This window comes from Lathamus discolor, chromosome 6 (genome assembly GCF_037157495.1).
Source record: "Lathamus discolor isolate bLatDis1 chromosome 6, bLatDis1.hap1, whole genome shotgun sequence".
NCBI lineage: Eukaryota > Metazoa > Chordata > Aves > Psittaciformes > Psittacidae > Lathamus > Lathamus discolor.
The window spans coordinates 2,153,171-2,169,727 of NC_088889.1; the positions used below are offsets into that span (position 1 = coordinate 2,153,171).

The following is a 16,557-nucleotide window of genomic DNA, read 5'->3' on the forward strand; positions in this document are numbered from 1 at the left end:
GCCCTCGGGGAGAGTCTGCAGGAGTAAAGACAGAGGCAAAGAAGGCATTCAGCACCTCTGCCTTCTTTATATCCTCTGTCTCCAGGGTACCCACTTCGTTCAGCAGTGGGCCTATATTGCCTCTTGTGTTAGTTTTATTTGCTATGTATTTGAAGAAGCCCTTTCTATTGTCTTTAACCCGACTAGCAAGATTGAGTTCCAAGGAGGCCTTAGCTGTCCTAATTGCCTCCCTACATCCTCTAACAACTGTCCTATATTCCTCCCAAGCGGCCAGCCCCTCCTTCCATAATCCATAGATTCTCCTTTTCCACTTGAGTTTGCCCAGCAGCTCCTTGTTTAACCACGCCGGTCTCCTAGATCCCTTACTTGACTTCCTACTCATTGGGACGCTCCGATCCTGAGCTTGGAAGAAGCGGTCCTTGAATGCTAACCAACTATCTTGAGCCCCTTTACCGCCTAGTACACTTTCCCATGAGACTTCCCTTAGCAGTTGACTGAAGAGGCCAAAGTTGGCCCTTCGGAAATCCAGAACTGTGGCTTTGCTAGGTATTCTATTCCTCCCACACAGGATCCTAAACTCCACCATCTCATGGTCACTGCAGCCAAGGCTGCCATTGACCGTCACCACTTCGACCAAACCCTCCTTGTTGGCGAGTACTAAATCTAGCAGCGCTGCTCCCCTAGTTGGTACGTCCACCATTTGCATTAAGAAATTATCCTCAATGCACTCGAGGAACCTCCTAGACTGTGAATGACTGGCTGTGTGAGTCTTCCAGCAAATATCGGGGTAGTTAAAGTCCCCCACGACGACTAAGGCATGTAGTCGCGAGGCTACTTCCAGTTGCCTGTAGAAAGCCTCATCAACTCCTTCGTCCTGATCAGGAGGTCTGTAATAGACCCCCACAACTGTATCACCCGTGCCAGTCAGCCCCTTGATTCGTACCCACAGACATTCCACTTGCTCCTCATCCGACCCCGGACAGAACTCAATACGTTCTAGTTGCTCTCTCACGTAAAGAGCAACTCCACCACCTCGCTTCGCTGACCTATCTTTCCTAAAAAGGACATAGCCATCCATGACCACATTCCAGTCATGTGAACTGTCCCACCATGTCTCTGTAATCGCCACCAGATCATAACCTTTAGCCCGCACACAGACTTCTAACTCCTCCTGTTTATTCCCCATGCTGCGTGCATTGGTGTACAGGCATTTCAGGGAGCCAGTCCTAGTACCCTTTTTCCCCTGCGGGACAGGGTCTAAAGAGCTATCCTTTCCCACAAGTGAAACAAGAGATTGATAGTCCTCCTTAGCCCGCCATCCTTCAATCCCTAGCATGTTCCTCTTGGGCTTGTCCCCAACAGGCCCAGTTAAATCCCCTCCCCCCTTCCTAACTAGTTTAAAGCCCTGTAAGTCCTTGGAGCAAAGGCACCCACCAGCGCCCTGGGAAGAGCATTGGTGGTGAGTAAAGGGACTTTGTGCAATGAACATCTGACCACAGGCTGTGGAATGGGGAAGTAAAAGCTGCTTTGGGAAGGGTGGAGGGAGAAGGTGAAATGTGCTGCAGAAATGGTCATCTTGTTTGAAAAGGGGCTGATGGAAAGAGGGAAGTGGGAGGGGAAGGAGGAGTAATGCCCATTTCTCAACAGGCAACACGCACGTCTTAAGGTCATGTCCTCATTTTAAGGTCGATGCATATTTAAGGATAACAGCAGCAGCAGTCATCTTTTCATATAGATTTATATACACACATGTTCTTTAAATATAAGCTAGAACAGAGGAAGAAACGTATGCAAGTATAATTCAGATGAGAAGGGGCTGTTTTTTTTCCCTTGAAGCTACGTGTACATGGAAATGCATTCAGGGATTCTGGTCTTGCTTTAGTTGACTCAAACATTACTACAGTCAGAAAATCACTCCAATGTGATCTCTTATCTATTTAATGCAACACTAATTTGTGGTAAATTAAGGCATGATATAATTGTATTTACTTGTCCTTAAATAAGAACAACCCCCACAAACAGGAAAGAAATCATCCCAGACAAGGCTACTTCTTAAAAAGAATTTGGATGCTCATGAGAAGATGCTTATCTTTTGCAGGACCAATTCTTTCCCTAACAGGCCAGCCAGAGCTTTAGGATTTAAGCATTAAGATTATTTTTTCCATATAGGAACGATTGACTATTATTTGATCAAGGTATTGTTTTTCAGCTTATTATTTAGGACCTTCAACCATCATGGTTTTATGTCCACGTAATTGGGTGCATTCATAAAGGAAACCCCAAATCCTGCATTACCCTCATGCACTGTGTGTTCCTGTGAGCTGAGAGAAGTGATTTAACCTCTTGCCATGTTTCTTTGTCTCCTGCTGCCAAGAGAGTGGCTGGAGGAAACCACTGGAGTGTGACCACGTTTGTCCTCTTGGGCTTCACCAGCCTGTAGGAGCTGCTCTTTGTGAATGTTTTGCTCATCTCCATCACCATGGTGGTGGGGAACCTTATCAAGACCAGCTCTCAGCTTCATGTGCCCATCTGCTTATTTCCTCATAGGAAATGTACTTATTTCCTCCACAGGATGTATCTGGGCATCTTGCTTTCCTGGGTGAGCCTGCCCCATGGAAAGCTACCACCATGCTGACCTAGGAACAGGGTGGAATTTCATCCCCTGTGACAAGCAGTCACCCAAGTTGGTTCAGGAACAGCCTTTCCAAACCCTGTGTGAGCAGTGTTGGCTTTTCCTTGGATGTCATCTGGTGCTGACGACACAGATGCTCCATGCTTCTGGCCATGTGTTGTATCCAGACATGCCCAACTTGTTTCATGGCTCAAAGGCTCTCAGGTTTGTCCAGATCTCCCCCATCACCTCCTCTTCTCCTTATGTCTGTCCATCGAGGCAAAGCTTATTTTCCATCCCAGCTGCAGCTTACTCATGATTTCTCATTCCATGGTTTGGGGTTGAGTCACATCAGTCTGAGGAGTCATGCTATCTAATTGTAGGTTTCCACATCTGAATCAGTCACCGAAGGTTCCTCTTATAGACACAATGATTTGGGGGCTTTGATTCAGCTTGAATCTATTTCAAACATCCATATCAGGGGTTTCTTCTGGAAAAAGTGGATGGTTCTCTGCACTTGCAGGGAAGGGTGATGGGCAGACACAGCTACAGTGTGGGTTGTGTTCAGAGCACACACAGGCCATAGCCTGAAGAGTCGGTTTAAACCTAAGGGGAAACACCAGCTCACCGTGCTGAAGGTTTGGGGTCCTTCAGGAACTGCACTCCAAAGCGAGGAGGTGAAAGCAGCTTTTCATAGAACCATGGAACGGTTTGGGTTGGAAGGGAGCTTAAAGCTCACCCAGCTCCAGCCCCTGCCACGGGCAGGGACCCCTTCCACTGGAGCAGCTTGCTCCAAGCCCCTGTGTCCAACCTGGCCTTGAGCACTGCCAGGGATGGAGCATTTACCACTGCTTTGGACAACCAGAAGCCATGAAGTAACGGGTGTCTGTTCCTGAGCTGTCCCAGTTATTTCTTCACGATGCTGTATTGAACCGCACAGACGTAATTCCACTGTCCTAGACCATAATCCCAATGAAACTTTAACATGAGCATGGGTAAGGCAGGTCAGATTGGATGAACCAGTGTCAAGAAGCGTAAAGGCACCTGGGGCTGAGTTCAGTTGCCTGAACATTGACTATTAACACCCTGGAGGGGCCCCTGGGTCTCCCTCTGAGCTTTCAGATGTCACTCCAGAGCGACCCAACCCTTCTGAAGGCTGCATGATGTACATGTCAAGTGCATGGCAATGACATGGGCCCTTCAGGACAGAGCAAATGGCACCACATTTCTATATGAGGGTGACCAAACCTGACCTGGGGTGTTTCACTGCATCTGTCTCCTTCCCTGCAGAATGGACGGACTAAGAAAGCAAAATGTATGTAGGCAGTGTTGTGGTGTGTGTTTCCTTTTATGAAGGCTGCTAATAGCAGAAATTGACTTCCTGAAGAAGGGTTTATATTCTCCACAGACGGATAGGAAATTATTCCTTGGAAAATACTAGTGTTGGTTTGCTCTTTCAAGAGCATTAACAGAGAAACTTTTCTCCATAAACCTGGCTGTGCCTAAAGGGGCTGAAAGGAAGCAGGAGAGGGGCTTGGGACAAGGGCCTGTAGGGACAGGCCAAGGGGAATGGCTTGAACCTGCCCGAGGGGAGACTGAGCTGAGCTCTTAGGCAGAAGCTCTTCCCTGGGAGGGTGCTGAGGCGCTGGCACAGGGTGCCCAGAGAAGCTGTGGCTGCCCCATCCCTGGCAGTGCTCAAGGCCAGGTTGGACACAGGGGCTTGGAGCAAGCTGCTCCAGTGGAAGGGGTCCCTGCCTGGGGCAGGGGTTGGGGCTGGAGGAGCTTTAAGGTCTCTTCCCTCCCAAACCAGTCTGGGGTTCTATGATCCAGGCCCATGAAGTTGTCCTTAATACACAAACATGCCAACACACTGACCCTCCACCTCACTGGCTTTGGGCAGGAGCCATCTCTGTCAAGCAAGGCAGCTGCAGGAGTGAACTTTGTTCACAAGGAAGAAAGTTTCTTTCTTGTTATCCCCAGCTAATGAATCTCTGATGGCTTGTTATGAACAATGAGGTAAGTCACATCCAAGTCTTCTGAGAAGCTTTCGTGGTGATGAGGAAACTTCCTTGGTAAACCCCAGAAGGTCTTGTTAAAGCTGATGACTCCTGGAAGGGTGGTTGGTCCCCAAGGACCACTTCTTGCTTTGGCAAAGTGAGCAGCATCACTTGTGATGGAAATAGCTGTGACTGCTTGTATTGTGAAGGGCTGGATCTCGGGCCTGCTGGAGGGCTTGCTGTGCCCATACAAGCTTGGTCATACTCTCTCTTTAAAGACACATCCTTGTGTTCATGACAAGTGCAGATAATGTGGTTCTTGCTAATGGGATGCTTTGTCCCTTCCTGCTTTTGACCCTCTAGTAATGGAACTGGGGAAGCTCATTGCATTTCCCCTCACCTTTGGACCTTCTCAAGGACACCTCATACTTTAAACCTCTTGTTATTAATTGCCTTGGAATGGGTTTGCTTGTGTCTCTTAAGCTGTGAGGGAAGTTGAAGTCCAGTACGTCCATCCTCCTTTTTTGACTGGCTTTCATAAGCGTGGTTTTCCTACCATTATGAATTTGGGATTGGAGAATAAGCATGGCAATGGGGTCACCTGACTCAACAGCTAGAATTCATTGTTTAGTTATGAGATAGTCAGGTCCCTTCTAGAATGGATGGGAATAGGAGGATGTTTTATCACACCCTAGGACAGTTGGTGAGGATGGATGTGGTCCAGAGCAGGTCTGAACATCAGAAGGACTTGTACCATGCCCCCTCTGTCCATGGTATATGCATCTCAGAATAGCTTTCTCTGGATTAAACTAATTCCAGTCAGGATCTGAAGGCCTCCTGGAGGTCAGACTGGATCAGCTGCCCCCCTCAAACCTATTTTCAGTTTGTGTTAATCCAAAAGACAGGACAAGAGGAACCGGCCTCAAGCTGCACCAGGGCAGGTTTAGATGGAGCTGAGGAACAATTCCTGCCCCAGAGGGTGCTCAGCATTGGAACAGGCTGCCCAGGGCAGGGCTGCAGGCACCGGCCCTGCAAGTGCTCACACACCGTGGAGAAGAGGCCTCAGTGCCATGGGTTAGGGGTGGCCTTGGCAGTGCTGGGAATGGTTGGACTGGATGGGCTGAAAGGGCTTTACCAACCTGGTTGGTTCTAGGAGCCTGAAAGGAGCCCAGTTCATGCAGCCTGAGCCCAGCCTATGATGGGGATGGAAACACAAGGAGGGGAGAAAGCTCTGTGTGTGTGTGTGTGTGTTTGTGTTTGTCTTTTCAAACACGAACACTTGAAGCTGCTCTCTTTATCTGAACAAATCCTAGGGATACGGAAACACACCTTCACTGAGCACAGATGGAGACACAAAACTGATTTAATGACTCAGCTTTTATATATCTGAATTTGAAGGGGATGAAACTGCTTCAGATCTCCTAATCCCTCCTCCCAACAGCCTTAAAAGCTTTATTTTAGTTTTCCTTTCAGTTGCACTAAAATTTCATAACGGAAAAAAAAAAAACCCCATAATTTAAGAACCAAGAACCCCCTTTTTTCATGTTTCCTTGTATGTGGTGGTGGAAACTATTGCTTAAGTTGCAGGAAGGAGACAGATGCAGAGAAATGCCCCAGGTCAGATTTGGTCTCCCTCATATAGAAATGCGGTGCCATTTGCTCTGTCCTGAAGGGCCCAGGACATTGCATGCACTTGACATGTACATCATGCAACCTGGGTCATTCTGGAGCAACATCTGAAAGCTCAGAAGGAGACCCAGGGGCCCCTCCAGGGTGTTAATAGTCAATGTTCAGGCAACTGAACTCAGTCCCAGATACCTGTGTGCTTCTTGACATGGGTTCATCCAATCTGACCCGCTCTACCCATGCTCATGTGGATGTTTCATTGGGATAATGGTCTTGGACTATGGAATTATGTGTGTGTGGTGCAGCACATCATCGTGAAGGAATGACTGGGACAGCTCAGGAACAGGCACACGTTACTTCATGACTTCTGGTTGCCCAAATAAGTGGTAAATTCTCCATCCCTGGCAGTGTTCAAGGCCAGGTTGGACAAAGGGGCTTGGAGCAACATTCTCTAGTGGAAGGTGTCCCTGCCCGTGATAGGGGGTTGGGACTGGATGATCTTAAGGTACTTTCCAACCCAAACCACTCTATGATTCTATGACACATGGAGCCACCACCTGAACTGCTGGTTTGGACATAAGTAATGAATGTTTAATTCAGATAAAGCACAGTGTGAAGGTGATGTGCACCAAGCCTGGCTGCTGCTAACATCTCATTGTATAGCAGATATAAATTGTTTATGGGGAGAGGTTTGAAGGAGAGGAGGTCTGTCTGCACAGTGACATCTCCTGTCCACCATAATCAAAAGGAGCGTGACCAGCAGGGCGAAGGAGGTGATCCTGCCCCTCTGCTCTGCTCTCGTGAGCCCTCACCTGGAGCATTGTGTGCAGTTCTGGTGTCCTCAGCATAAAAAGGACATGGAACTGCTGGAACAAGTCCAGAGGAGGCCACGAGGATGCTCAGGGGACTGGAGCAGCTCCCGTATGAAGACAGACTGAGGAAGTTGGGGCTGTTCAGCCTGGAGAAGAGAAGGCTGCGTGGGGACCTCAGAGCAGCTTCCAGTACCTGAAGGGGGCCTATAGGGATGCTGGGAAGGGACTCTTCATCAGGGACTGTAGTGACAGGACAAGGGGTAACGGGTTCAGACTGAAACAGGGGAAGTTTAGATTGGATCTAAGGAGGAAATTCTTTCCTGTTAGGGTGGTGAGGCACTGGAATCGGTTGCCCAGGGAAGCTGTGAATGCCCTATCCCTGCCAGTGTCCAAGGCCAGGCTGACAGAGACTTGGGTGACCACGGCCCTGGCAGAGGCTGCAGCTCTATGGGCTGAGGTAATGCACACATTGGTGTATTTTGGGGTGTTTTATGTATGCAGTGTTTGCCCATCACACATCAGCTCTCTGTGCAGGAAAGCAACAGGAGAGACATTGGGGCAGGCAATGCCATTGCTACAGACTGCCACGAATCAGGTCTGAAGGCTGTTGAAAAACACCACAGCTGCTATGATCTGTTCTGGTCAGGCTGCCATGGAGGTCATGGCTTTTATTGCTGTCAGCAGCAGAATGGAAAGCAGAGGTGTGGAGCAGGGGACAGGGGTTTCTTGATTGTAACTGCCCTGTCGTGGGGATTCTTCACTAAAACATCTAAAAATGCTTTCAAAGCACCTTCATTCATAACAGAAGCCACCCAAGTACCACATTAAACTTAAGGTCTTTGCTGTCTGAAATGAAATGAGGTGAATGGTGCTGGAAATCATTCAGTGAGGTTTGAGAATCAAAACCTAAAAAACCTGCCTGCACTTTGTGCCAGTAATTTGCTGTCCCCTTTATTTTTCTTGTTTAAGTGTGTTCGTGTCCTTTTCTTATGGCCCTTAATGACTGTCTAGAAACAGAGCTTGATTTAGTGCAGGAGTAGAATTCACTCTGTTTATTGTGATTTGCCAAGCAAAAGGAGAGCAACACACAACATAGAGCATACCTTGGGTGCAGGGAATTGTAAAAGCTTTTGCAATTTGTATTCTCAGCTGGTGAAATCAAAGCAGCCAATGCATCATGTAAGTTAAGGTGTAACCTCTTCAACATGTTGTCTATTTGAGATTATTCACAAACAGCTGAGCATCTCCCCCACATCTGTATTCTACCTGAGGCTAAACTTAAAACATTCAAGATCACTTAATTTTCAAGAGTCTCCTCAATGCCTCCTTCACCTCCTTATTCCTCAGGCTGTAGATCAAGGGGTTCAGCATGGGAGTCACCATGGTGTAGAGCACCACAGCCCATTTATCTGCTCCTCTTGAGCTGGGATTTAAGTATGTGAAAAAGGATGCCCCATAGGAGATGCTGACAGTGGTGAGGTGGGAGGTGCAGGTGGAGAAGGCTTTGCCCTTGCCCTCTGCTGAATTGATGCTCAGGATGGTGGCGATGATGGCCACGTAGGAGAGCAGGATAACCAGGATGCTGGACACACCAAAGAGAGATGCTGCAGTGGTCAGGATGATGCGGCTGAGGGTGGTGTTGGAGGTGGAGAGCGAGATGAGAGGGGAAATGTCACAGAAGAAGAGGTCGATGGTGCTGGAGCTGCAGAAGGACAGGGTGGACATGCTGATGGTCTGTGCCACGCCATTGGTCAGCCCCATGAGGTACGAGCCAGACACCAGCTGGAAACAGCACTTTGGGGACATGACAAGGGGGTAGAGCAGGGGATGGCAAATGGCCACGTAACGGTCATAGGCCATCGAAGACAGCAGGAAGCATTCAGTTATCCCAAAATGTTGAAAGAGGAAGACCTGAGCCACGCACCCAGCATAAGCAATGCTCTTCTTCTCTGACATCAAGTCAACCAACATCTTGGGGGTGACGATGGTGGAGAAACAGAGGTCTACAAAGGCCAGGTTGCCCAGCAAATAATACATGGGGGAGTGGAGGTGGGGGCTGGCCCTGATTAGGATGATGATGCCTAGGTTGCCCACGATGGTGACAAGGTAGGTGAGCAGGAAGAGCAGGAACAAGTTGCGCTGAGTCACCGGGTCCTCTGTGAAGCCCGCCAGGCTGAACTCGGTCACTTGGGTGCAATTGCTTTGTGCCATGGGCTGGATGGTGCTTTCTGTGTGAGCTCCTGCCTGCAGGTTTCTTCTCCAACAGGCAGGGATGTCCCAGGTGGAAAAGCCTCTGTGTGGTGGGAGCTGCTCAGAGACAGTCCTGCAGGATGTAAAGGGGAAGTTCAGACACAGACCAATGAGGAAGAGCTTGGTGAAAGTCCTGTCCCAGCACAGGTAGAACAAAGGGGTGCTCCAGCAGTTAAACACCATGGCACAACGTGGTGCCTGCTCTCTGGCTCGCTCCTGGATGTTGAGCAACGACCTCTGTTGAAAGCAGTGGGGAGATTCCGTACCTGAATATCTTTACCTTAGTGTGCACTTCATCGCCTGTGTTAGTGCTCAGCCTGGGGTTTGGAGTTCATCCGGCTCAACCTGGAACACAGAGAAACGTGGTGCTTGCATAACACGGAGTTGATCCTTCATCCTCTTTGGGGCATTTCCCAAGCACCTGCTTCTTCCCACTCTGCTGGGGCTTCTTCCTAACTGCAAACTGTAATGAATTCCTGAACTATGTAAAGTGCAGTTTAACGGGCATTGGAGCAGCCTGCTCTGGTGAATGGTGACCCTGTCCATGACAAGGGGCTGCATCTCTATCAGCTCTAAGTTCCCGTCAGCCGAAACCATGCTATTAACCTATGCATTCTCACACAGAGGTTTAGGTTGGTTTTCCCCCTCCTCCTGACACACTTGGTTTGCCCTAAAATCTTTTCCTGGGTCTTTTGTCTGATCCTCGACACTACAACAGAAACAGGCAACCCCCAGAACTCAAAAATCTCTCCTTGATGGCTTTCTTTTGTAGGGGAAAAAAGTCACCTTTCAGAGCTGCCTCACTTCAGCAATGGGGAGCACCCTGAATGTTCAGGAGAGCTTCTGGTGCTCATCCAGGAGCCCTTTGTAGTCAGTGAGGAGAGGAAGCCTCCTGAGTGTTCTCCACCAGGGTGATCTCCAAAGCTGCCTTCTCAGCAGCAGCGTGGGGAGGACACAGCACAAGCAGCTCCCTGGGAAGCCCAGAGCATCATCAAGAAGCCCAGGACCCTGCAGTAGGGCAGGAGATGGAGACAGGAGCTGCTGCTTGTTGGCAAGAGAGAACCACAGCAGAATGATGGGCTGAAAGATGCTGCCCCTCACTTACCTCTCAGCTCTGTCTCTGCTGCCCTCCTGATGCTCTCTGAGATGGATGTGAAGATGAACGTGCCTGGAGCTGTGCAGGGAGCCTGGGAATGAACCAGCATCAGCAAACCCCCTTCCTATTTCATGGGATGTGGGGATGTGGGGCTGTGAATGTCTTTGGGCCCCAGGAGGTGACAAAGCCCACAGCAGGTCATTATCTCCTCTCTGTGCTGCTTGGTTTAGAGAAGAAATGTACCCGGAGGAGATGACCTCAGCTTGAGCGAGCAACAGAGCTTTGGGCTCCCTTAGAGCAAACCACAGAACAACCCCACCTTTCACATCCACTTCTGGAGCATTTCTGAGGCAGTTACAGCTGCACAGGGGCCATGGTTGACATCATCATGGCAGGGAGGTGAGGGAGGACCTTGCCAGTGGGAGCTGGTACCAGGGTCCATCAGCAATGTCAGGCACCATGTGCAATGAACCAGCTTTCCACCTGCCTTCAATTCCTTGTACTCAAAGCATAGCTCACAAGTTTGGCTGCAAAGAGCCAACAGAAGATCGTGGTGACCTTGCTTACAGTGAGGTAAATGCTGGCCACTACTTCTTGTCCAAGCAGCCATCAATGCTCACATCACCCAAGGCACTCAGGTTGGTCAGGCATGACTTGGCCTTGGTACATCTGTGCTGGCTGCTCATGGTCACCCTCCTGTCCTTCCTCTGCCTGGAGACGGCTTCCTGGGGAATTTGGTTCTTAATCCCATGGGGGACTGAGGCAGCCCCAGTCCTTGTGCTCTCCTTAATGATGACATTCACCTTCTTCTACCCATCATGCTGGAAGCACAAGAGACAAAGGAGAGCCTGAGGGAGAGGTGCCCGAAAGTGGAAGGAAGGAGACGTGAAGGAACATATGAGGATTGTGGTAAAGGAGTGAAATGGGCAGCAAAGGGGAAAAGGGCCCTTCTGAAGGGATGCTTTGGGGTTGCCCCTGTCACTGGTGGCTCTGATGGGTGCTCCCAAGCCCATCACAGAATCCCAGAGAGGTTTGTGTTGGAAGGGAGCTTAAAGCTCCTCCAGCTCCAACCCCTGCCCCGGGCAGGGACCCCTTCCACTGGAGCAGCTTGCTCCAAGCCCCTGTGTCCAACCTGGCCTTGAGCACTGCCAGGGATGGGGCAGCCACAGCTTCTCTGGGCACCCTGTGCCAGCGCCTCAGCACCCTCCCAGAGAAGAGCTTGTGCCTAAGAGCTCAGCTCAGTCTCCCCTCGGGCAGGTTCAAGCCTTTATTTGGGTTATGGGGAGCCTCCTTCTACAGCCAAACATGAAAGGAAAGTGCATGTCACACGGATTCCCACCAGAGATCAGCCAGATCCCCTGGCAGTGCACACTGGGAGCAAACCCCCACAATCTGAGCATCATTTGGGGTTCCAACCCCTCCCAGAGTCACATCCTCCCCTTCCCTTCTCTCTCCGCCAGTAAAACCATTCACAGGAGCTGCAAGACACAGTGCGATGCTGCGGATGAACCCACTCCATCCTCCTCCTGCTGTCAGCTCTGCCTCTCGCACCTCCTCATCTCCATGCTCAATGCCAGCCCTGCAGACACAGCTCAGCTGACAGCAGGAGATGGATGGGGCCGAGCTGGCTCCACAGGGCATGGGATATGTGTATGGATGTGTATGGATGTGATGGACACAGGGGGGCTGGGAGGACATCCCCCTGTGTCTGTCCCCCAGGGTCCCTCCTTGCTTTGCATCAGTCCTGGTCCCAAATCCTTGCACTGCTCACAGCCCCTGTGGCCACCCCACAGCACATGGGGGCAAAGGTCTCCTCTCCATTATGATGTCCATAGGAAGGATTTAAGCACTGATCCCTAAGAAGTGAAAGCTGAGTCCTAGTTTGGAGCCAGCTCCATGCAGAGCAGGGAGGGTTTTCAGCCCTTGCCCAGTGCCTCCATCACAAGGGTACCACCAGGGACAGAAGCCACCAGCATCCCTATGAGAATGTCCCCTGTTTCCTGCAGAGCTCCAGCATCCTTCATCCTGCCCCATGGTGTGCAGTGAGGTGGTGGAGTTTGCAGTTTGAAGGGGACTATGGAGCAACCCCTTTACTCTTTGCCCCCTCCAGCCTTTATCCCTGTGTCAGTGGGTGTAATTGGGTGCAGAGTGTGATGGGTTCTACTCTGCAGAGCACGGGGACTTCCACAGGGGTTTGTTTCCTTAAACTCTTTAAACAGAGACAAAGGAGAACACCACCGTGGGCATGGACCATCTCACAATCTCACAGTACCTGAGCAAGAGAAGTAGAGCAGGAACACAGACCTAGATGAACTGCATCCAAGACACCAGAGCATCAGGAAAGTTGGTGATCATGAAGCAGACACAAGACTAAGCCAAGTCAATCCCCTGGTCAGCACCCTGTCCAGCAATTGCTAAACAGATCCATGATGAAGCCTACGTCACCATCAAAGGATTCCAAAGATATGCACAACTCCTGCTAAACTGGAAACCAGAACTCCTCTAACATCGACCAACCTCCCTGGGCTGAACTTAAATAGAGTTAGGGGGCAAATGGGGAGAGGGTGTGGATGGAGCCACAGCTGAGGCTGCTCAGGGGGATAAAGGCCTATTACCTTACCAGGGACATTTCATCATGGCCTCAAAATGCCCCTTTCTCACCCTTGAATACAATGGAAGCCCAGAGGCATCAGCTCAAGTGTTGGACATCCAGGCACTACATGTGGATAACCCCATTGGGGATGGAAAACTGGGCTCTCAAGTGTGCACAGAGGGACATTATCAGCTTCAGAGAAGGAGTCACTTGTGCTTCATGTCCCATTTGGGGGCACTCTGCATGATCTGAAATGGCTCTAAACCCATTCTCATTCTGTCACCACTGTCAAACTGAAACCTTTGCATAGTTCACAAGTATGTCACAAGCATCCTATAAGTGGCTAATCACTGCTGCTGTGTAGCTGAGATGTTCTCAGCTGATGAGCTCAGGGATGCTTCATCCACACCATGTCTCTCAGATGCCCAAGCACCACAATGCCTTTCAGAGGTGATTTCACACCATTTCCTTTTTCCTTCTCTTTGTTTTCCTCTGGTAAAGCATGAGCAGCCCTGGAGGCTTCCTCCCAGGAGAGCACATGCAGCTGTATTTACAGCCCCAGCACCACAGGCTGGGTTCTTGGAGTTTGGCAGGAGCTCACCTCTCTTCACATCAGGTGCTTCACAGAGGTGATGCTGGCACGTAGATGTTCTCTGCTGCGTTGGGGATAAATCCTTGGCTTCCGTCACTTGGTGGCAAAAGAAAGGCACAGGAGGTAACACCAAGAGAAAGCAGAGCCTCACCTGAATTTAGGCAGTGGGCTTGCTTCTGCATGTTCTAGTGTGCCCTTGTTTGGGAAAGCTGCTTCGGAAAACAGCCTTACCAATGTGAGTTTTCTTTATAATCAGAGGGAGCAATGTCTGATGCAGGTTGTGTTTCTTTTACATAGGCAGCTTGAGCCAGATGAACTGAATTACTCAAGAGTTAAATGAGGATGAATATTATTGTGTTATACAGAAATGCAACAGTTCAGATAGTCAGCAGAATATGGTCACTAACAAATCAGCCTTTGGAGTCAGCCTGTTACAACATCAACTCCTTTTTAAAGTAACAAACTGAATACCCATAGGTTTAAGATGCTTTATCATGCAGGAGCTCAGGAAGGTATAAATCATGAATTTACCAATGTCAATGCTATTTGATGTAAATGATCTCAAATAGTTCAGTAAATGTGATTTGGTGGCTGGAATTATAATCAAAAGCCAAAGGAAAATGCCTGTATATAATGCATGTGTAAGCTGGGATTTCACTGGGACTGAGAAATCCTCTTGCTCCACGTTTATGTGCAATCCTATAAGGATCCTCTGAGGTGTCTTCTGGCACAAATTTCTTTCAAATCAAAAGTGATTAAAGATCCGATTCTTTGCTCAAACCTGAAAACCCACGTGCTGGACTAAATCCATAGTTTTAATTGTCCCAGCATAGAAAAGTAAAAATGCCATTTACTGCTTCAACAAACTGCCTGTTCTTTTCTGAATACCTCATCTGAAAAACATTATATATATATATATATAATTTTTGTTAGAAAATATATTGGAATAATCTAAAGTGGGGCAGGTATAGTGGTCATTGGTTGGATACAGACGTGGTCCAGATCTGAATCTCCATTTTTGATCAGTTTGATGTTTCTCTTCCTTTTGCCTCAGCAGAGAATACCTGGTCATGGGAGGAAATCACACACAGATTAAATTCATCCTGTTGGGAATTACAGACAGCCCATGTGCACAGACTCCTCTTTTTGTCTTGTTTCTATTGGTTTATATTGTCACTCAGGTGGGGAACTTTGGCATTATCATCTTGGTTCGGGTGTCTTCCAGCCTCCACACCCCCATGTACTTCTTCCTCACCCATTTTGCCTTCATTGACATCTGCTACTCCACAGTCATCTCCCCCAGGATGCTGGCAGACCTGTTATCAGAGGACAAAACCATTTCTTTCACTGTCTGCATGATGCAATTCTTCACCTTTGCTTTTTTTAGCACTATTGAGTGTCACCTGCTGGCCATGATGGCCTACGACCGACACGTTGCTATCTGCCAGCCCCTGCTTTATGTGACCATCATCTCCAGACGCATTTGCTGGCAGCTGGTAGCATCATCCTACCTATTTGCATTCCTCAGTGCCATTGTCTACACATGGTGCGTGTTTGGAGGATACTTCTGTGGTCCCAACCGCATCGACCACTTCTTCTGCGATGAAGTTCCTGTGCTGAAGCTCGTGTGCTCTGACACCCACAGCAGTGAGATGGTCATCTTTGCCTTTATCACCATCAACGTGGTGGGCACGAGCATGATCATTTTGCTCTCCTACTTCTCTATCTTCTGCACCGTGCTGAGGATGTGCTCAGCACAGAGCAGGGCCAGAGCCTTTCACACCTGCGCCTCCCATTTGATGGCTGTTGCCTCCTTCTTTGGTACAAAGTTCTTCATGTACCTACAACCTCCATCTAGCCACAGGAGTCTAGATAAGGTGGCCTCCATCATCTATACCGTCATCACCCCCATGCTCAACCCATTCATCTACAGCCTGAGGAGCAAGGAGGTGAATGGGGCTCTGGTCAAGTGCACGAGGAGGTTCTTCAGCCACTGGCAACGTAAGAAAGTTCTATCATCTAGCACATGCACAGTTCATGTGAGCTGAGAAAGCCTATGGTACACTGAAACATTTTTTCCAATAATCCCCATAATTTGATATAGGTTCTTCCACAGTTGCAGCACAAAAGTCAATAACAGTATTGAATGAGAAATACGCACGCCAAATCACACCCTTCTTGGGAGAATACCGAGAGGAGTCTGAGCCTCAAATTTCAGTTCACTTCTCAGTCAGAAGTCTTTATGAAGAAATCACCCTCAATTATCCCAGGCCTCTTTTCCTCACAGAAAACACCAGTCAGCTTTATCCAGTTATAGCCTTTCTCACTGATAAATATCTACTTTTCTTTCAAGATTCTTGACCTTGTCCCTCAGCTCCAATAAAATTCCTCACTCTTACCTGCGAGCTCTTTATTAAAGCTGCTGGGGTGGGAGGGAAGAGGAAGTGCAGTTTTGCATTTGCTTGCTGGAAAAGAGTCAGAGAAAAGGGGTCGGATGAGGTGCAAGTGGAATGTCTGTGGGTACGAATCAAGGGGCTGACTGGCACGGGTGATACAGTTGTGGGGGTCTATTACAGACCTCCTGATCAGCACGAAGGAGTTGATGAGGCTTTCTACAGGCAACTGGAAGTAGCCTCGCGACTACATGCCTTAGTCGTCGTGGGGGACTTTAACTACCCCGATATTTGCTGGAAGACTCACACAGCCAGTCATTCACAGTCTAGGAGGTTCCTCGAGTGCACTGATGATAATTTCTTAATGCAAATGGTGGACGTACCAACTAGGAGAGCAGCGCTGCTAGATTTAGTACTCGCCAACAAGGAGGGTTTGGTCGAAGTGGTGACGGTCAATGGCAGCCTTGGCTGCAGTGACCATGAGATGGTGGAGTTTAGGATCCTGTGTGGGAGGAATAGAATACCTAGCAAAGCCACAGTTCTGGATTTCTGAAGGGCCAACTTTGGCCTCTTCAGTCAACTGCTAA

General features: G+C 49.0%; 2 protein-coding genes across 4 annotated transcripts; one reads left to right on the forward strand and one right to left on the reverse strand.

Moving 5' to 3' along the window:
• The first annotated feature begins 1,411 nt into the window (after positions 1-1,411).
• LOC136017802 (olfactory receptor 8U3-like) lies at positions 1,412-15,947 on the forward strand. Of its 3 annotated transcripts, XM_065686431.1 has the most exons (3): positions 1,412-1,459; positions 14,635-15,578; positions 15,682-15,947. In XM_065686431.1, exons 2-3 carry the CDS (start codon positions 14,648-14,650, stop codon positions 15,936-15,938), a joined length of 1,188 nt encoding a protein of 395 aa, XP_065542503.1. In that variant the 5' UTR covers positions 1,412-1,459; positions 14,635-14,647; the 3' UTR covers positions 15,939-15,947. The 3 variants fall into 3 exon arrangements, with proteins under 3 accessions (XP_065542503.1, XP_065542505.1, XP_065542502.1); XM_065686433.1 differs by lacking the exon at positions 1,412-1,459 and adding an exon at positions 2,659-2,836 and having other exon boundaries at positions 14,965-15,748; XM_065686430.1 differs by lacking the exon at positions 1,412-1,459 and having other exon boundaries at positions 14,576-15,578.
• On the reverse strand, positions 8,340-9,643 carry LOC136017803 (olfactory receptor-like protein COR4). Its single transcript, XM_065686434.1, has 2 exons — positions 9,577-9,643; positions 8,340-9,369 (listed from the first exon to the last, which is right to left on the reverse strand). The coding sequence occupies exons 1-2, from the start codon at positions 9,591-9,593 to the stop codon at positions 8,340-8,342; spliced, it is 1,047 nt and encodes a 348-aa protein (XP_065542506.1). The 5' UTR covers positions 9,594-9,643.
• Positions 15,948-16,557: the final 610 nt, after the last annotated feature.

Excerpts from the sequence above, each read along its gene's own strand:
- LOC136017802 (XM_065686431.1), top strand. The coding sequence starts at position 14,648 with ATGGGAGGAAATCACACACAGATTAAATTCATCCTGTTGGGAATTACA. Across the intron at positions 15,579-15,681 it reads GTTCTTCAGCCACTGGCAAC|GTTCTTCCACAGTTGCAGCA; the intron begins GTAAGAAAGTTC and ends AATTTGATATAG.